The sequence below is a fragment of the Canis lupus genome, chromosome 4, assembly GCF_011100685.1.
Source record: "Canis lupus familiaris isolate Mischka breed German Shepherd chromosome 4, alternate assembly UU_Cfam_GSD_1.0, whole genome shotgun sequence".
NCBI classification, from domain to species: Eukaryota; Metazoa; Chordata; class Mammalia; order Carnivora; family Canidae; genus Canis; species Canis lupus.
Window position 1 is genome coordinate 85,862,058 of NC_049225.1, and position 21,706 is coordinate 85,883,763.

The 21,706-nt window shown below is 36.9% G+C and overlaps 1 protein-coding gene across 9 annotated transcripts in view; it reads left to right on the forward strand.

The window, feature by feature from the left end:
- Positions 1-21,706, forward strand: part of CDH18 (cadherin 18) — a 1,025,306-nt gene that overhangs the window by 769,432 nt on the left and 234,168 nt on the right. For 8 of the 9 annotated variants that reach the window (XM_038535420.1, XM_038535419.1, XM_038535425.1 and 5 more), the window contains one exon: positions 14,976-15,270. In XM_038535420.1, the coding sequence (XP_038391348.1) occupies positions 14,976-15,270 (295 nt within the window). Of the gene's footprint in view, positions 1-14,975; positions 15,271-21,706 lie in introns of those variants that run through there. The other variant, XM_038535426.1, reaches the window with a different exon arrangement.

Genomic DNA, 21,706 nt, shown 5'->3' on the forward strand with positions numbered 1-21,706 from the left:
TACTCAATGAGACCCTCATATGCTTGGGGGAGGATCCCCAACATGTGTCTTGAGGGGTAGAGATAAAGCAAGTTTCCAAAGGAATTTTTATATGTTAAAATAAACTTACAGGGTCCTGGGGGTTTGAGCTAAGATTGTCTTCTGTCCATAGAAAAGCGTCCACATTCAGACAATTGAATCCCTAGGGGAATGTCATTCTACTTATTCCAAGGACTTATTTCAAGGACTTGTTTCAAGGACCTTTTTGCCCTTAGCAAAGCATCTACATTCAGGCAATTGAGTCTTTAGGGAATGTCACTCTGCTTGTTTCAAGGACTTGAGCTGTGAGTAGTCAGGAATAATTTAAAATTTTATAGTTTTTCTTCTGTCTTGGATTGCCACATCAATATGGTAACGATAGGGTGACATTTTGAAGAATCACCAAATGTGTTGCAAAATGGCTACCCCATTTTAAACTTCCATCAGCGTTGTGTGAGGGTCCCAACTTCGATACATCCTTGCCAACACTTGTATTTTCTATCTTTCTTTAGACTTTTAGCCATCCTAGTGGGTCTGCAGTGGTAGCTCATGGTTTAATTTGCATTCTTCCCTAATGCTAATAATATTGACCATCTTTTCATGTGCTTATTGGTTAATCATGTCTCTCCTTTTGAGAACTGTATAATAATTTTTGTCCTTTTTTTTCAATCAGGCTATTTGTCTTTTTATTAGTTTGCTATTTATAAATTCTAGATACTAGACTCATATTAGATATATGGTTTATAAATCATTTCTCCAATTTCATGAGTTGTCTTTTCCCTTTCTTGATAAAATGCTTCGAAATGCCAGAGTTTTTAATGTTGATAAAGTTCAACTTGTTTATCTTTTTTTTTTTTTTTTTTAGTTGTATGTGCTTCAGGTGTCATTGCTAGAAAAATATTGCCTGTTCCAATGTTACAAAGATTACACCTGTTTTATTCTAAGAGTTTTATAGTTTTAGCTCATTTCTTCTATTTTTATTTTTTTAAAGTTTTTATGTATTTATTCATGAGAGACACAGAGAGACAGAGGCTGAGACAAAGGCAGAGGGAGAAGCAGGCTCCATGCAGGGAGGCTGATGTGGTACTCGTTGACGGGACTCAAGAATCACACCCTGAGCTGAAGGCAAATGCTCAACTGCCGAGCCACCTAGGCATTCCTCTGAAATTTAGTTTTGTTTTCTTAAATCCACTTTATGTTAAATTTTGTCTATGATCTGAGCTTGGGATGCAAGCTTGTGCATATAGATATGGAAATTGTGCTTTTAAGATTTGTTGAAAGAATTGAAGTTGAATTATCCCAGCACACATATTGAAAATCATTGACCTTAAAGATATGGGTTTATTGGGGAGCCTGGGTTGCTTATTCAGTTGAGCGTCTGACTCTTGGTTTCACTTGAGGTCAGGACCTCAGGGTTGTGAGATCTGGCCTTGTGTCAGCTCCGCATTCAGTGGGGAGGCTCCTTAAGATTCTCTCCCTCTCCCTCTGTCCCTCCCCTGCTCTCACTCTCTCTTTCTCTCAAATAAATAAATTAATAAATAAATATTTAAAATAGTATGGGTTTATTTTTGAACATTGATTTCTATCCCACTGATCTATAGGGTTATTTGAACCTGGACCACGTGGTCTTAATCACTGTAGCTTTGTAGTAACTTTTTAAATTTAAATATCCAATCTTCCAACCTTGTTCTTTCTCAGTACTTTTTGGCTATGTAAGTAACTTTGCAATTCCATATTAATATATGGATAATTTGTTAATTTCTACAAAAAATTGGGATTTTGGTAGATAATCTAATAAGTAAAAACTACAATATTAATATTTAAATTTTCTAGTCAATGAAACCAAGTGTCTTCCCTTTTATTTAGGGATTTATTTAAGAAATTCCCTTTACTTACTTTTTTTTTTCAGGGATATTTTATAGTTTTCACTGTATAAGTTTACTCTACTTTTATTACATTTATTTCTAAATATTTAATTGTGTTTAGATACTATTTTAACTTTCTTAATTTAAATTTTGGATTCTTTACTGATCCTTTGTAGAAATGGAATTTATATTTTTATATTCATATTGTATCTTGAAACTTTGCTGACCTTTTTTTAGCACTATTAATTTTTGGCAGGCTGCTTGAGTTTTTGTTTATAAAAAGTCATGTCATGTGCAAATAGAGCTACTTCTTTTCTTCTCTTCCAAACCAAATGTTTTTTTTTTTTTTTCTTTTTTTTGACTTAATTAGCTTTGCTAGAACCTTCAGTAGAGGTTGAATAGAAGTAACAAGAGTGGATATTTGTAGTGCTTCTGATCCTTGGAAGAAAACTTAAATTTTTCACTATTAAATATAGTATTAACTTCTGGGCTATTTGTAGATACACTTAATCAGGTTGAGGACATTCTCTTTTATTTCTAGTCAATTGACTCTTTTATCAAAAAATGATGTTAGATTTTGCCAAATGATTTTTCTGAATCTATGAGATAAACTTATATGTTTTTTATAATACTTATACATCATCTCATATTGGTTGATTTTGGTATGTTTTAAGCAGACTTTATTTCCTGGATAAATCATGCTTAGATGTTATATAATCCTTTTTAAAAAAACATATGTAGGTTGCTGGATTTGATTTGCAGATATTTTGTTGAGGATTATTGTGTTTGTTGTTGTATAATACTGACCTCATATAATGAATGTGAACTGTATCCTCCTATCTTTGGAGAAGTTTATGAAAGAATGATGAGAACTATTTCATCTTGGATGGACATCACCAGTGAGGCCATCAGGTTCTGGACTTTTCTTTGTGATTTCTTACTGTAATGTTAGGATATTGCTTTTCAAGACTAGCATGGAGCTGTAGGGGTCAGGGAAAGATGGGAATAGGACACATCAAAATACCACAGAGATTACTTTTCACACCAAGATTCAGCTGTTTTCTTGCTTACATTCTCCCTGGAATGCTACAAGTCATTGGTTAATTTCCTGAGATCTGAAAAAGTTGATTCTTATAATTTTTGCCAATATTCTCATCACTTTTATGGAGAAGAAATATTTAGAAGTCCTTAATTCACCATTTTTTGTTGAAGTTTCCAACACACATATATTTAATATAGTAATCGATGAGGCTGGTAGACATCAGTATTTTTGTTCTTGCTTTGAGATCTTTGTTTTTGTTCTCCGCTTTACCTTATTTTACTTAACATCTTTCAAAGTAATTCTTTTTAACTCTTCTATAAACTTTTTCAGCTATTCATCCTTTATTAATTTATAGTATTGGGATGCCTTGGTGGCTCAGAGATTGAGCATCTGCCTTCAGCTCAGGTTGAGATCCCAGGGTCCTGAGATCGAGTCCTACGTCGGGCTCCCTACATGGAGTCTGCTACTCCCTCTGCCTGTGTCTCTCCCTCTCTCTCTCTCTGTGTCTCTCATGAATAAATAAGTAAAATCTTTTTTAAAAAGTCTTGTAGTCTTTGTCCTTGTCTTAAACAATATGCATAAATAGCACAGGGCAGTCTCTTTTGGAATCCAGGTTGCACCACTTCACATCTGACACTTCCCATTTGCCGCTCTATTTCCTCTGCCCGCCTGACACTGGATACTTTCTACTCTCCAACTTCCCCTTCACTGTTCATACATTCCCCTTCACAAATGCAGTTCCATAAATTCCCGTCTGTTTCATTTATTTTTTTTCTACTTTTGTCATGTCTTTCAGTCAAATAATCCTAAAACTCATCTTACAATGATACTTGGCTTTACATAATCAGTTGTCCATTTAAATTGAAATTTTTGAAACATAGTTTTTAAAATATTTATTTATTCACTGACCACTTTGGGATCTCATCCCTTCCAGCTGAGCCATGTCCTCTAGGTATTATTTTAGTATTCTGACTCCTTTTTTTTTTTGTAACTTTTTAATCTCCTTGTTTATTTTTTTATTTGATATCTTTATCAAAATATCATGAATTTCATGATTCATGATATTCATCTATATCATGAATTTTTATGAAAATCCCAATCATCCTATCTCATTCTTTAATAATAGCTATTGAGAATCAGGTATCTATTGTATATTGGAGACATGGCAGTGAATAAATCTTGGCTGCTGCCCTCAATGGGAATCAAGTAAATCGGGAGATGTGGGACATTTCATTGGAAATATACCATGAGATGGTAACTACTGAATGATAAGCGAGGAGCTCTTTGACATCACCAAGGAAAGGCAGATTATTTGGATGAAAAATTCAGAGACAACTTCACAGAAGATGGGAAATGACTTATTTCTGGGCAGCTAAATAGAAAATATCTAGTTTGAGGAAATGTAATGTGGATGTTGGGCACCTGACCAGCTAGATTATCCAGTGTAGTTTCGCTACAAATTTGGTGTGAACGATGAGGTGCCCAAGGATTAGGTTAGATGCATAGATAGGAGCCAGGTGGAGGTGTGTCACGTCTGAAGGCTTTGGGAAAGTCTCAAGTATTTTATTTAGGAAAGGATAAAATTCACATTTAGAAATAACACTAAACTATAATCTACATGGAAATTATAAGAGCATGAATTAACTCTAGTCACTGTGATGGAGAGAAGGAGCGGAGTTGGGGAGATTTCTAAAGTGATATCATCACAAGAATTTCAAAAGTTTTTAGTGAGGAGAAATGGAAAAAGATAAAAATCATCATTAGTGCTTATGATTTCATACTGAGTGACCGAAGAGGTGGTGGCTCTGGTTGTTCAACCTGCTAAGAAACAAGAGAAAGTAAAGAATGAGTTCAGACCTACAGCTGAGTAAATTGGTCTTTTTGATTCAAGCATCTCAGACAGAACAGGATTCCATTCTGAAAAGCTTAACTGAGAGGAAAAACTGCACGATTGCAAACCACAGAATTTTTATTTCCACCTGCAGAGTTCTGTGTGCTCAACTCTGAGTTGAGAAGCCACATACGTCACAGAAAAACTTAGCAAGACACTTTGCATGGTCCCCTCCTTGAGACTCAGTCCCCAGTTTCTTTCCTCCCCATTGAAAAAGCTTCAGCATTTCCATTTCCCAACTTAGGACCTGCTGCTTGAGAAGTTTTCATTCTGCTTGCTTGTGCGGAGGGAGCTTTATCCTGTATTTTTTAAATTAGCTTTCTCAAAAAAAAAAAAAAAAGTTACAACTACGTGGTGTTTGGTAACCTTAGAACCATTTATGTTGAATTGATAAGATTAAATCCAGAACACAGATGAATAAGGTAAAAGTTTGGATGAAAGTTAAATTTTAGGAAGAGTGTAAGTTTTTTTATTCTTCTATAGAAACAGAGAAACAGGAGTATAGATTGAGAACTTTGTGTCCTTTCCTCTGGGTAAACTTGCCAATGAGGGACAATTAGTTTCAGCTCCTGCATCTGTCAGAACCATCTCTACTCCGTGGATCTGTCACTCTTTGTCGCTCACTGCACTAAACACTTCTTGGGGGTAAGGACCTGATTTATTCCAGAGCACTGCTTGGTGCGTAGTAGGATGGATGCGATTGTTTCTCCCGCACAAACAGGCTTTACACCCAGAGTGAACCCAAGTCCTGTGCTGATTCAGACCAGAAGAGCTGCAGAGAAATGAGGAAATTGCAGGCTTACCTGAGAGACATGAGATAGGTGGGGATACAGATCCAGAGATTTCTAGACAGGCTTCAGCCAGACAAGATAAGCCCACTGAGTAAGCATGACCTGGCTTTACCTGGGCCGCCCAAAGCAAGCACCTGGGAGCTGGAGCTAGATTCAGGACGGGATGTGGCAACCTGAGGCATGGCCGGGAGAAAATGATCAAGTTCTTCAGCATCTCAGACTGTGAATCGAGCAAAGGTCAGAGGCTACACTTGGGAATGCGATGATACCTGGGATTTCCTGGTGATTCTTACTGTGTTGAGAGCGGGCCGCAACATGTGATTTTCCACGTAACTGGCCCCCAAACAACCCAGAACTGTTGTTCAGTAACAAAAAGAACATTCATAAAAAAAAAAAAAAGAAGAAGAACATTCATGTAAAAAAAGTAAGAGAGGGACACCTGGGGGGCTCAGTGGTTGAGCATCTGCCTTTGGCTCAGGACGTGACCCCGGGGTCCTGGGATTGAGTCCCACATCAGGCGGGCTCCCTCTCCCTGTGTCTCTGCCTCTATGTATGTCTCTCATGAATAAATAAAATCTTATAAAAAAAAGTAATAGATATTTATGCAATCAATTAAAACTGAAAGATATATAAAAGGAGATTGACACACTCCCTGCAGTGTAGACTTCCTTCTGCCCTCCCTCAAGTCTCACTGGCTTGGATTCTGTTCTTTTCTAACTCTCCATGTGTCCATGTTAATAAATACGAATATTCTATACAGGTAGCTTTTGCTATTTATACTTTAATCTAAGTCAGACCTCAGCTTCTATATTATTCTATATTATTACAGCTTCTATATTATTCTATTCTATATTCTAATGGCTTTCTCAGTCCACAATGAATTTATAAGCTGTCCTTCAGAGCTCACCTATTCACTTTGTCACTTTCATGATAATCCATAATCTATAAAACCATCCCCCTTCAGTTGGACCTGGAGATTCTTCTTCTTCTTTTTTTTTACCTCTGAAATAATCAATAAGCATCGTTCATATACAGGCTTCCTTGTACACAGTTGTTTTAGTTCCTCTTGTTTGCCAGGACACTGGCATGTGTTTGCTTTTCCTTCTTCCTCTTTGTCTTTCTGGTCTCTCTGGCTTTTTAATTTTGCAGCATTACATGGTTAAGTCCTCCCTTCTACATTTATTTCATTGGTAATTGCACCCTGCTTCATTGCCTTAAATGCCACTCTTGTGCTGGATGTGTCTGAAATTTGTAAAGCCAACCACTTGTGTCTTTTGAGCGACAGATGGCATGTGAACATGGCCTCTGCATCTCTACTGAGATTGCCAAGAGATATACCATGGTTAGTATGTTGGAATTAAATTCCCCTTCCTAGTTCCTGTACCTGGTATCCTTACACATCTCCTCCAACTGCAATGTCAAGCTCTTCAAAACTGTGGGAAAGATTCTCAAGCAAATGTCTTGATGAGTGCAGAGCCTGATGCAGGGATAGCTCTCACAACCCCCGAGGTCTTTTTTTTTTTAATTTTTTTTAATTTTCATTTTTTATGATAGTCACACAGAGAGAGAGAGGCAGAGACACAGGCAGAGGGAGAAGCAGGCTCCATGCACCAGGAGCCCGACGTGGGATTTGATCCAGGGTCTCCCGGATTGCGCCCTGGGCCAAAGGCAGGCGCCAAACCGCTACACCATCCAGGGATCCCACAACCCCCGAGGTCTTGACCTGAGCCAACATCAAGAGTTGGATGCTTAACTGACTGAGCCCCCCAGGCGTCTCCATGATTGCACCGTTTCTGATCACTGTCACTATCACCCTGGCCTGGTCCACCCTGTCATCATCAATTACCTGTTACTATGGTGGCCAATCTACGACTTCTCCTACTTTCATTTTGTTCTTCTATTTTCTGTTCTCTGCAATGAAGTAGACATGATCCCTCTGAGACATACATCAATTATACTATTATGCTCAAAACCCTCCAGTCTCCCTTTCTCTCAGGCAGTAATCCTCTGAGATCTTGCTTCCATCCAAAACCTCCAGTGGATGGCTGAAATCTTGGATAGTGCCAACCCCGGTATACACCGGGTTATCTTTTATGCATGTATACCCTTAGTAAAGTTTAGTTCGTAAATTAGGCGCAAAAGATTAACAGCAATGATGGAACAATTATAATCATTGTGCTGTAATAAAAATTATATAAGTGTGGATATGGTCCCTCTCTCGTAATGTATCTTACTGTATTGTGTTCGCCCTTCTTATGATGATGATGCAGGAAGATAAAATGCATGATAAAGACAAAGGGAGGTGAATGATGTGGGCATTGTGACACATCATCAGGCTACTATTGACCTACTGATGATACATCGCAAGGAAGATCACCTGCTTCTGGACCACAGCTGGCAGTGGGCAGCTGAAACCAGGGACAGGGAGACCACAGACAAGGGAGGATATGGAATTTCTCTGATATTTTCTCCTACTGCCCTTCTCTGTCCATGCAACTCTGGTCACATTGGCTTCCTCCCAGTTTCTGGAATCTGCTGGTCATGTTCCTAATGCAATTCCTTTACTCTTTATGTTCTTCCTCCCTGCAGTGCTCTTCCCTAGACTATGCACTTGGTTAACTCCTTCACCTCCTGCAAGAATGTGTTAAAATGCTATCATTTTAATATGCCTTACCTGACTCCTTTATTAGATTTCCTTGTTGCTTTAACAAATCACTGCAAAATTAGTGCCTGAAAATAACATAAATTTGGGGTGTCTGGGTGGCACAGTTGGTTAAGTGTCTGTCTTCAGCTCAAGTCATGATCCCAGGGTCCTGGGACCGAGCCCCATGTCCAGTCTCCCTGCTCAGCAGGGCGGGTGGTGGTCTGCTTCTCCCTCTACCTCTTTTGCTCCTCGTGTGTGCTCTTTCTCTCTCTTAGATAAATAAAATATTTTTTCAAAACCCATACATTTATTTTCCAACACTTTAATAAGAAGTTTAACATAGTTCTCGCTGGGCCAAAATAAAAGTGTGGGTAAGACTTCATTCCTCTGAGAAAGAATCCATCCCTTTGCTTTTCCCAGCTTCTAGAGGCCTCTCTTAGGTCTTGCATGGAGATGCTTACATTTTAGAGCCAGCAGTGAGCTGTTGAATCCTTCTCACAATTCTGTTTTTCTCTCTCTCTCTCTCCCCCCTCCCCAGCTGCGATCATTTCTTTACTTGTAAGGACTCATGTGATCAGAAATGTCCCTTCTAGAGAAACCAAGGTAATTTCCTTGTCTTAAGGACCTTGACCTCAATCACACGTGTGAAGTCCTTTTTGCCATGGAAAGTAACACTTTTGCAGGCTTCCAGAGTAAAGACATAGACATGTTGAGGGGCCCGCGTTCCACCCACCATATTCCCATGTTTAATATCGAGGCCTCTCTACACCTGCCCAGCCACCTCTGATCTTTCTTCTCTTTTACTTTCTTTCTCTCTGCTTTGTGTGAGTCTTAGCATTTCCAAAATATTATCTATCAATCACGTGTTCTGCTTACTGTATATTTCTCCCCACTGGAATGAACACAAACTCTTCCAGGGTCGGAATCTCTGCATTAGTGATGTATTTAAAATACTAAAATGATGTGTTTACGTAGTGATGTATTTCATACCATATTGAAGTACTTAACCTTAGTACTGATGTACTGACGTTCCAGGACTGGAACACACTGAGTACTCCAAAAGTATTTGTTGGATACGTACTTCTGAAAGTGATCGCCAGATCAAATGATAATCTCACATTTTATTGTCAGATGAATTTTCTAAATGATTGAAGCCATTCACATTTCTATCATCTTCCTTCCTTCTCCCTTCGATATGTAATTACTGCTTTCTTATTTGAACAAAGAGCTAAAATGAACAGTAATGACAGAGTTTTAATGGGGATGAAAACACAACACATGTAAATGTGTGGACAGTGGTTTGAGCCAGTATTTTTCCAAAATTGTATTCTTGTTAGTACATGCTGAGGTGTTTTTTTTTTTTTTTTTTTTTTTAATTTAAAACCAGCTGCCAAGGCTGTCTCTTTCTCAGCTGGACCCTAACTGGCAGGTAAAAGAACACAGATGAACTCTGATAGAGAATAGGTACTCCAACACCTCAGATGTCTCCAACTTTAATTGATTGGTTAGCTCTTGAGATTTTCCAACAAAAAAATTAATAAGGAAATTCTCCACCAGCGACGTGACTCCGGTAGTGCCCAAATATTTAGCACCCCCGGATAGGACTCTCTAAGGTATAGCTCATGGATATGCAATTATGACAACTTCAGACTTCAGAGATATGTTATAGTTTTTTATTTTGTATATTAAAATCTCTAATCTGGGATTCAGAGGGTATAATAAACCTGTACTTCTCCTGTTCCTTTTCTCTCTTCCTCCTCACTCATTTGTTTCCTCCTCTAAGAACACACAGTGAGAAGTTAAATGCTAAAAGCTGAAATTCAACAGGAGACTTTTACATGTTTGCAAAGACCTCTGCTATTTCCAGTTAAACACATACCTTATTTCCTTACACGCACCTAATTTCTTAACATTTTAAACAATTAATGTTAGATTCCTGGTTGAACAAAGTGCCTTATCACTACTATTTTTAATGTAACTTTTTACATATTAATGGATGCATAATTAAAACCAATGTTTATTTATTGTACAAGACCGATATGTTACCAAGAGACTATGATGATTTAATATGGTTTTTTCTTCTTTACATCAATCACTTATTAACAGTTCAGTGGAGTATTGTTTCATCGGCTTATGGTTTAAAATATAACACACGCCGTAAAAAAATATAACACGTTCTGGAATGAAGGACGCATAATAAATTTAACAACATGTATTTCCTATGATCCTCACATTGCATCACTTGTATTTAATGTGTTGGGAAAAGAACAGTAGTGGAATTGCTATCAAATATTTCTGACTTTATTCCTGAATTCCACCGGAATTTGTAAATACGTGTTTCCTACTCATAAAAAACATACATAAAGCATGTAGCTTAAAATATTACAATTTTAAGTCAGTGGCCTATCTTTTTAACATAGCTTGAAGTCCTCACTAAAAGCAACTTTTGAAATTAATTGCTCTGCCACCATCTTCTTAACCTTTTAAAGTTATTCTTCCCGAAGGGATAGAATATTTTCTTAGCAAGGAACTCTGCTTTGGAGTGAAAGCTATAAATTTTTAGGTCCTGATCCTAATGGGGTCTAGGGTGAATAAATAGTTTTCTAGGAGGAACTCATGTGAGTCGCATGAGCTTTCTAAGTGCCATAGGTTACTACTTAACACTAAGAAGGGGACAATTTATTAAAGTAATGCCAGAGAAGTGGTCATTTTGCTTTACTTGGGTGATTATATTTTCTTCCTTCATTCTCCTCCCCATTTCTGTTCTCTAAAGAGCAGTTAATTAGCCCTACTTTGTCACGTGATAACAAACATCATCTCTTCTTGGTTTAGGACAATATCACATCTGTCCTTCAGCACAAAAATATCACTTACTTTGCAAAATCTCAGGACTCCAGAAGTATATTCCCACCACCGTGTAAGAACCTGACGCTGTTCTCTCTGTGGTATTTCCAAACTGTGTACTAAAAGGAGTTCATATATATGACTCAAATCAACTTTGTCTTCTAAATATTTTCACATATGTCAGTGTAAAATACAATGAAAATCCCTCTTAAATAGTCTAATAGCTAGCTCGACTCACAACATCCTATTTCACTGTTTCTAAATCAGCACCATGTATATGTCCAGAGTATTTCCCACCATATGTGCTCTACTCCCAGTTCTTTTGATGGATGTCTCATTGCTGCCTATGCCCAGAGATAACACATTTTTATCCTGGTTATCTATATTTCCTGATTATCTGTATCAAAGAGCTGTCTCTCCATACCTTAAGATTTTTAACTCTACTACTACCATTATTGCTCACCTATTTCATTCATTCATTCACCCATTCATTGTTTCTTCCCTTAAAAAACCCTAATATACAACATGTGCTCTTCCAGGATCTTGAAACTCACTTATTAAGCAAAAGAAGTACAGCTGGTGGGATCCTTGGGTGGCGCAGCGGTTTGGCGCCTGCCTTTGGCCCAGGGCGCGATCCTGGAGATCCGGGATCAAATCCCACGTCAGGCTCCCGGTGCATGGAGCCTGCTTCTCCCTCTGCCTGTGTCTCTGCCTCTCTCTCTCTCACTGTGTGCCTATCATGAATAAATAAAAATTAAAAAAAAAAAAAAAAAAGAAGTACAGCTGGTGTTTCTCTCAGGCTTCATCTCTGTTGTAAAGTATGTATTCCAAAGTGAACTGAACATTTGGAAATGGGTGGATGGTGGACAAGAGCTAAGCCTGAGAGTAGACCACTTTGTTGTTTCACAGATGGTTATCATCATAATCCTATAAGTTATTGATTTGACTACATGCTACTGTAATAGTTTCCCATCAGTGTTAACACATAAACTAATCATTCCAAGATTCAACTAGGCCAGCTGAGAGATTTTTAAAAATCCATTAATGAAATGATTATTGACATTGTATTGAAACACTCAAGCTAAGCATTATCAACACCTTATATAATTCAAATACATGTTTATAACATTTTATTAGAAATTTTACTATGTTGTCCAATAATATAAATACTGCTGAATTATAAATCACTGATTTTGTTGCACATCTATTTTCAAATTAGACATAAGTTCTGAAATATTTAGGCTTAGTTGTTTATTAATCACAAACACTTTATGAATGTGGAACCAGATTCAAGTCTTAAAATCTAGGGCAGCTCGGGTGGCTCAGTGGTTTAGTGCTGCCTTCAGCCCAGAGTGTGATCCTGGAGACCTGGGATTGAGTCCTGCTACGGGCTCCCTGCATGGAGCCTGCTTCTCCATCTGTCTGTGTCTCTGCCTCTGTGTGTGTGTGTGTGTGTGTGTGTCTCTCATGAATAAAAAATAAAAAAAAAATCTTAAAATCTAAAGCCATAATATTACTCACATTTTTTTCCTTTTATTTGAAGTGACTACCATTCTATATAAAGCATAGAGGGTGTTTTTCTAAAAAGATATTTTATTCATTTGTTCATGAGAGACACACAGAGAGAGGCAGAGACACAGGCAGAGGGAGAAGCATCAGGACCCAGGGTCAGGGCATGAGCCAAAGGAAGATGCTCAACCACTGAGCCATCTGGGCGTCCTGAATGTGTTATATTTTTAATATATGCTTTAGAATGACAACTTTACTATTTCTCTTAGGTGCTTCCATTGCTGGTCTACACACATAACCCCATTCTTTAAATATGATTAACTTTTTAATAATAAAAACCCTAAATTCTACATAAAGTAACATCAAAATGGCCTCTTTAAGAACATAGAAGAATATAAAAATATAACTTGAAAATAAGTCATTTGTCATCATTGCAATGTCTTTCTGAAATTAGTTGTTAGAAGTGTAGTACATTGCTCCAAAAGGATTTTAAATTAGTTATATAAATTTATAATTTATATATAGCATAACAATAGCTAATAAAACTGTCTCATGGTTTATTTAAAAGCAAAAGTGTTTGAGAAAATGTTTTAAAAAACATTTGTTTAATAAATATGTTGCTTTTACATTTCTATGATATTTTGCAGGTGTCTGCTTCATAAATAATAAATCCCTCTTCTAGGTGCTAAAAAGATATGTCAAGAAACACAAAGAAATTACTAAATACATTTCCATCCATGCATACAACTATCTCCACACAACTCATTCTGCATTCTACATTCAGTAGTTAATTTACTAATGAAGTGTGAATCTTTGAACGCTATGTTTTTCATATTTTGCTAATGGATTTCTTCCTCTTCTTTATAAAGCTGAAAAAAAAGTATTTTCAAAGGATATAATTTGTTGAATCTTGCTAAGTGATTCCTATCAGAATTTGTTCCTGTTTATATCTTATGTGTTTTTGAGAAGGAAATAGGATTATTTTTGATAAACTATTACTTATATTTCAGTTGCCTTCATTTTACCATAGAACAGTCCTTTGTCGTAGTTTATTATATTTTTCCATATTTTACCTTTTTAAAATAAGTCTTCTAAGAGTTCAGAGACTTTAAAATAATCCTTGAGAAATTTCTCTTTATTATGGCAAGAAACTTAAAGGCTATAGGAACAAGGTTATATTTTTCAATGTTTCCAGAAATGAGCAAAACGTGAGTAATTGAGGTTTTATAACCAAAAAGGTTTCATATGAAGTATAACTGTTCACATCTCTTGGGAGAAACAATTCTCCAATTATATGTTTGAGATATAAGAAACTATTGTGTTTGTTTCTAGCAGTAGCACTTATGGAAATATTTAATTAAAATGCTACAAGTTATAATAGATCATGAAATATGAATTATATAAAGTTTAAAAGCATTTCCTGGGGTGCCTGGGTGGTTCATTCCATTAAGCGTTCAACTCTTGATTTCAGCTCAGGTTATGATGTCAGGGTCATGAGATTGAGCCCCCTGTTGGTCTCCATGCTGCTTGGGATTCTCTCTGCCTTTACCCCTCCACCGATGCTCACTCTCTCTCACTCTAAAATATTTAAAATCTAAAAATAAATAAATAAATAAAGATAAAAAAGCCTTTCCTGATATTTAAATGACAAAATGAGTGATAATTTGTCAGTGTATTTTAATTAATTAAAAAAAGGCCTATGTATTGGTTAAATGAATCACTGCTATTTAAATTTCGAGTTAAGATTTTCATAATTAAAAAAAATAACAATAAAATAAAAGTGCCTGGCTGGCTCAGTCAGTAGAGCATGTGACTTCTGATCTCAGGGTCACATGGGTTTAGAGATTATAAAAATAAATAAACAAACTTAAAAAAATCTGAATCTTCTCCTACCCTGTATATTTTTCTTTTTTTTTAAATTCTAAATTAAAAATTTCTAATTTCTAATTCTAAATTTGTAGTAAAGTGACAATTAATTAAAAAAAATTATTATTCCTGGAAGTATTGAAGGCAATAGTGATTTACTGGTAATTTCTTTTTCCAGTTCTATTTTCTATAGTTAGTGAAGTTGTGATATAGTAGAATTACATCAAGGGTTATAATTTTTCTTTTAATTAGTTTTGTTTATTAATTCCTATTAAGTAAATAATTGAATATTTTAGATCATGATAAAAATAGCCATATCAGTACCAAGTAAAGAAAAATTGCAGAAAAATAAAAGATTATAGTAACCTGTGGGACACTGTGGAGAGAAGAAAACTTATAATCAAAGTAAGTTAAAAATTATAGATATACAATTTTATGGTAACATTATGGTAATGTTACATTGTAATGTAATTGGGTGCTAAATTATTTAATTTTTCTTTTGCAGCTACATTCCAATTCTGACAAAGGCGATGGATCTGTCAAGTACATCCTTACTGGAGAAGGTGCTGGGACTATATTTATCATTGATGATACCACTGGTGATATCCACTCAACGAAAAGCCTAGACAGAGAGCAGAAGACCCACTATGTGCTTCATGCCCAGGCTATTGACAGACGAACAAACAAACCTCTTGAACCTGAATCCGAGTTCATAATCAAAGTACAAGACATCAATGACAATGCTCCAAAGTTCACAGATGGACCATACATCGTTACTGTTCCTGAAATGTCAGATATGGGTAAGAAAAATCATTCCTTACTTTGACAGTTAATATATTTTTGAGAATCCAAAAAAATAATCTGTGAAGACCAGTTTTTCATTTTGTGTGTGTGTGTAGAAATCTGAAAAATTTTCAAAATATTTTATGTTTACATGTGGCTTAAGGTGTTAAAGAACATTAGCTCTAGATATTATAATATTTATTAAATTAATTTCTGAAATTATAAGTAATGGTTTGGTGTCAAGAAAAAAAAATAAACAATCATTAATGGGAAAACACCTGCAATTTTTGCTTGATACAGCTTTTAAGACCATGTAGTTTCTTCATGTATCTTCTATGAAGATACCAACACATTCAAGGCAATAGTTTGCATAAATAAAAATAGACAATATAATGTCTGAAATCTTTTGCTACTTGTCTTACTTAAGCTTGCAGCTTATGACCAAATTGTAATAGCCTTGAAAATGCAAGTAATTGCTGCAGTATTCAATAAAACTTTTTAGATACTCATAAGCATTTACATACTTTATCTATTTTAAAACATAGAATAATCCTTAAAGTCTTTTGGACACTATTTTAAAGGTGTATAAGCCAGCATACTGTACTTAAGTGACTCTCCCAAATTCATATGTTGACAAAATGGCCAAGAAGAAGTCAACACTATGTTCTCCTGAATGTAGAGCTTATCCTTCATTTGATGGGTCAGGAAATCTGACGATTTCACTCTGATGATCTGAGGCTTTCTCATCCCTTACAGATCTCTGTTGTGTAGCTATTTTATTTTATTTTATTTTATTTTATTTTATTTTATTATTTTATTTTATTATCTCCTATGACAAATTGTCTAAATCATTAAAATAAAGTTAAGCCATGATAATTTTTTGACTACCTCTATAAGACTCTAAGCTGGGATGTAGAACACATTTTTTTGTGTGTAAAGATTTTATATATTTGAGCTTATGTATGAGTATTACATATGTAAGCATATATGACTAGTAGTTTGAGCTAAGGTTATTATAGTCACTAATCAAATTTTTATGTATTTGGATATATACATAAGTGGTTTTTTTTTAAGTGGGTTTTTTAAGTTTGATTTTTAAAATATTTTAGAGATGTAACTTGACATACAGCACTGTGTAAGTTCAAGAGGTATGGCATGATACCTTGACATACACATATCGTGAAATGACTATCACAGTAAATGTAGTTCATGTCCTTCATGTCATATCCATATGTTTTTTTAAGGAAAGATTGTGGTTTCTTCCTTCCTTGCTCCAGTCCATTTTATTTCTTGTGAGCTAGGCAGATGACTCCTGAAGCTGTTGGGGAGGCAGGTTAGAAAGAGGAGACTCATTCTTCTTGATCAGAATCTCAGAGTAGAAAGTAGTTCCATAAGAGAACACAGGGCTCAGCCCCAGAGAGCCTGTGCAGAGGCCCAGAGGTCACTCAGGCTCATTGGTCTCTAAGGAAAATCGGAGGGAAACTGAAGGCCCAACACCATAAAGCCTGGCAGGTGAGAGTTTGTGTAGCATCTCTAGGACAGACTTCCTTCTCTCGCCTTGTCCAGGAACTGACACCCCATTTGCCAATCCCTCTGTCTCACAGAAGTGAATAGTTCTGTGACTCCATCATTGGTGAGAAAGCCATTGGTAAGGATGCCTCCAGAGGCCTCATGAGAGCCCCAACGAGCACCCGTGAAACCACCATAAGCAGGGGGCAAAGCACCAGAGAAGCACAGGCAAAGTCGTTGTCCCCAAGAAAGTGGACTGGACAGTAGATCACAAAGCACTGGGGTTGTCAGGATGCTACAAGAGATTTCTGTGGCTCAGAGCCCGTGCTTGCTCCAACTAGTAAACAACAAAATATCAGTAGATGATTGACACATGGATGGTCATTGATAAGATCCAAATTATTGCCCTGGAAGCTGAGAACATATGGGACTGGAAGAAGTAGCTCAAAATCAGAGAGGAAAACAATCCCCAAAATGTGGGAATTGTGGTACAAGATGAGACTTAGACGATATGTTCACACCTATTGTGTGAATGACATATGTTCCCACACAGCCAAAAAAGAGTAGATGAAGGAAAGAACAGTATTTTTTTTCCCTTGAGGTAAAGAACATATTGAAATTATGAGTTTAATAGTCTTTGACGGAGGGTTAAAATAAGAGTCAAACCTAGGTGAATCCTGGCAAAGTACTTATAGCCTAAAAGAGAAAATTTTATAAACTTTCAGATATATTTTAATTATCTACTAATATATATGTATATATACATGCATATATATAATATATAACATATATAATATATGTAAATATATATAATATTTATATTATATTTATCACTTGAAATACTGGATTCCGGTTGACAGTTGAATACACAACCTTATGGAGAAAAAAAAAAATACTCAAGCCCTAAATCCTTTGTTCATCAAAATATGATTCATTTATCAAGGTAAAAAATAAATGTTGGAAAATTAAAAAGAAAAGAAATGTTTGGAGAAGGATCCAGAAAGTAGATTGTCACCTTATCTAGAAATATATTTGAGAAAATAGTTGAAATTAAAAGTTATTGAAATGAATCCAAACAGAGATCCTCAAATTCAAGGAAAATGACAAGGAGAGGAAAAGAAATATTAGAAATGTACCCTGAAATATTTGTGTGTGTGTGTGTGTGTGTGTGTGTGTATACAGTTGAGTCTAAGTGGGTACATTGGGGGATGCTGAAAAATACTGTACAATCTAAGAATCATGAAGCTTAAAGGAATCATTGCGGCATAGGCTGTAGTTTTAGGACTTGGGAAAAAGTCACAACATGTCAAAGTCCTCATCCAGGTCTTGAGAGGAGGGTGGGAATGGGAAATAGTTGCTATTCTTAATTTCTTTTACTGAGATGAGTACGGCTGAGGTGAAATATTGAACATCTGAAAGAAAGAGAGGAAAAAGAGCAAAACAGTAGGTTTTAAGTCACGGTATTACTGTGCCTCTAGGCCTGATTTCATGGAGAGAAAGAGAGAACTCACTGAGGGGAAAAAATAGATGAAAAAGCATCATCGTGGCATCTAATGTGCTTTTTAGTCTGAACGTATAGAAAGTGGAAACTAATGGAGGGAAGAATTCACTTGGCATGCATGCTTGGGGGAGGGGATGAGATTTTGCACTGATTCTGAAGTTAGGATTTAAGAGCTAGCAGGGAGGTAGAGGAGGGACCAGCGGCCAGTGGCAGGGGTCAGCCCGCCGTCTGGTTCTGTAAATGACGTTGAACTGCAACCCAGCCACCCCCATGCCTTTAGATATTGCCTGTGGTAATTTGGGCAGGATGGTGGCTGGATTGAGAAGATGCAGTGGAGCTGGTTTGATTCCCAAAGCCTAGAGTGTTTCCTGTGTTGCCTTTTACAGAACAAAGCTTGCCGGCCTCCGTTGTAAGGGCTTGCAGGGGGTGACACTGGAGGCGGGGGGATAATTAGAGGACAGCGTTGGGGTTCTCATAGGCAAGGCATCTGCTGCTCTAGGCAGTTGGTGCTCTGCTGACCTGCTGGATAGACCATGTACAGGAAAATCTGCTATTTGTTAGAAGCCACTGGGGTGGGCTTCTCCCCTTGAGGTGAATACAGTTAGTGATACAACCAACACCCGGCCTGCCTTTTGGTGTTACTACAACTCAGGTTTGCTCAGGGCCCCATGCTGCAGAATCAGATAGTCACCTCCCACATTTCCTTTTTCATCTAGGAGTGACTGTGTGACCTAACTCTAGCTGATAGGACAGGATGTAAGTGGAGGCCGGTGGGGTGGGGTGGGGCCTCCAGAAAAGAGAGAAGTTTCCAGAGAGGAGCTAGCTGGCACACCTATTTCACCCACGGCCCATAATGCAGACGTGGTGTGGAAATGCAGCAACGGCTTGCGCCATCAGGAGGGAAGCCTCCTGCTAAGTGAGATGGGGCAGGAAGTTAGGAGGGTCTAGAAAGAATGATTCTGTGGCAGAATGGATGCTCCAGCGGAGGCCTGCCAATCCCCAAGCCATTCTTAACCAAATAAAACCCGTTTCCATTTAAACTCTTTTGTTGGATCTTGAATACATGACACTATGTTGACTCTGAGTTGGGTACTTGGACGACTTCTAGATGTAACAAGGACCTCAAAAGCAAAGAACTAAAACCGATACTGAATCCAGAAGAATTGTGAGAAAAGTTTCAGCGTCAGATAAGACACGAGGTTGTCATCTTTGATGAAGCGTGCTGATTAGGGAACGACGCAGGAAATCATCCCTTCTTTCCCTTTCTGGGTAGTCGTGGTGCTAGATGATGTTTGCCATGGCAGCAATCTTCCTGGTTGCCTGTGTTGCAGCTGACAGTTGATTTCAGATATTTAAATCTTGCCAGCCATTGACTGCAGAATTCATTGCATCCATAGAGTTTTGATCAGCAGGAAAAACGAAATCGGACATTTGAATGTTGACTTTGAGATCTTCAGAAAATATAACATTGATTACTCCAAAACAACCAGTTAATTTTACCAGGATGTGAGGTCACAAGTTGTCCAAGCGGTAATGATCACTGGCACAGCATCAACAGCATCGAGGGATGTTTATCGAGCGCTTACTGTGTGCCAGGATTGCATGCCATTTGTCATAATTTTGTGTCCATACCATCAAAATGGCAACATTATGGTTACCCTGGTTTTGCAGAAGATAAAACTGATACATAAAATTAAATAATTTGCCAGACTACATGGTGCGTAAGAAGTGCAACTGGGAAAGATTTCTAAGCCAGACAGAGATTCAGCTTTTGAGTTCCCGATTTTTTAATATGGTTAAAAATGTAAAATCTGGATCAAGCTATTGGTGAGATAATTATGACCAAAATAGTGCATGTTCCAGAACCCATACGGTTTATTGAGCCAGAAGTGGGGATTTCCTTCTTAACATGTGAAGCTAATTCAGTGCTATTATAATGTTCCTTTTGGTTTTAGAGGATTGGATTTGGGGATGACTGCATACCACGAAAAGGAAAATGAATCCTAAATTGCTAGAGAGTAAGGGAACAGACATTTATTTAAACTAGAAATCTAATCTCTAGGGAATCCTACAAGGAAACGTTTTGGAAACAAAGATATTTTTTAATAACTCCAAAATGTATATATTGGATATAGTGTAGATAAAGACAATGGACAGTTTCTAGATTTTTGTGCCAAAAACTAAGATAATTATTGTGATGCACATAGTGTGGGCAGTGAAAGGAATGGACGTATCAAGGAATGGGCAGTAGCCTCACTCACTAAGCTGAGGAGTGGGACTCAGGTGGAGGACCAGGGTCCTCATGGGGCTGAGACAATTGGAGAGTGTGGTTTTCCCCGAACTGAAGGACAGAGGAAATAGTAAATGAATCTGTGACCAAACTGTAAAATCTAAAACTTTGAATCTACTAATGAAACTACAACCACGAAAAAACAAAACAAGTATATGAAGGACTTTTCAATGTGAGATAAAAGACACAATAGGCCACCATCTATAAGACATGAATTTGAATGAATAAACATTTGAAAATGCAGATGTCAAATCATAGGGTTAGGCCTAATGAGATGAAAGATGAACTGATATACTGGTAAGCATGCCTGGCTGTCCAGGGGACTATTTTTTTTTTATTTCATAAGGGGATTTTTTAATACCAAAAATATGTCACAACCAAATAAAAAAATGGGAAAATTGCATTAGCATGGGATTCACAGGAAAAAAAAAAAAAAGAAAAAAAAGAACCATGTTAATTCTCCAAAGTAAAACCTCAAATTTCACTAATAAATTAACAAACCATTAAGGAGAAGGTGAAACCATTGTTCATCTGCCAAGGTGTACAAGTTTGATGATTCACAAAGTTGTTCCTGTGCAGAGCCGTTAGCAGAAAGGTGAATTCCCACAGGCTTTTTCTTTTTACTTTTTTTTTCTTTTCTTTCATTTCTTCTCTTTTTCTTCTTTTCTCTCTTTTTTTTGTTTTTATTTTTGGATAGCAATTGAACAGTATTTTAAATTGAGAACATATCCTTCTGTGGGACAATCTGTATTACAGAGAACTGTCCTATAGGTGCGTTCACATGGTTGCACAAAGACACATGTGAGAGGATGCCCGCTGCAGTATTACTCATCACAGCAAAACATGGGAGCACACTTAGAGTCTGCTAATAAGGAAGTTTTCAGGTAAATGACTCTTCAAAAACATGCAGATTCCCTATGTAGCCCTCAGATGAATGAATTAGTATGTATACACTGACCGAGCATGATCTATATTGATTAAGTGAAGAAAAAAATTTCACAAATGTATGTGGAATAGTCTACAGTTTATTTTAGAAAGTAAGGGTGTGTTGTACAGTGGATGTGCCCATTGGATGTATCTGAAAGGAGCATATATATTGGGGAAGGTGATCACTTCTAAAAATGGGTTGTGGCTTTACCTGCTATCAGAGAAA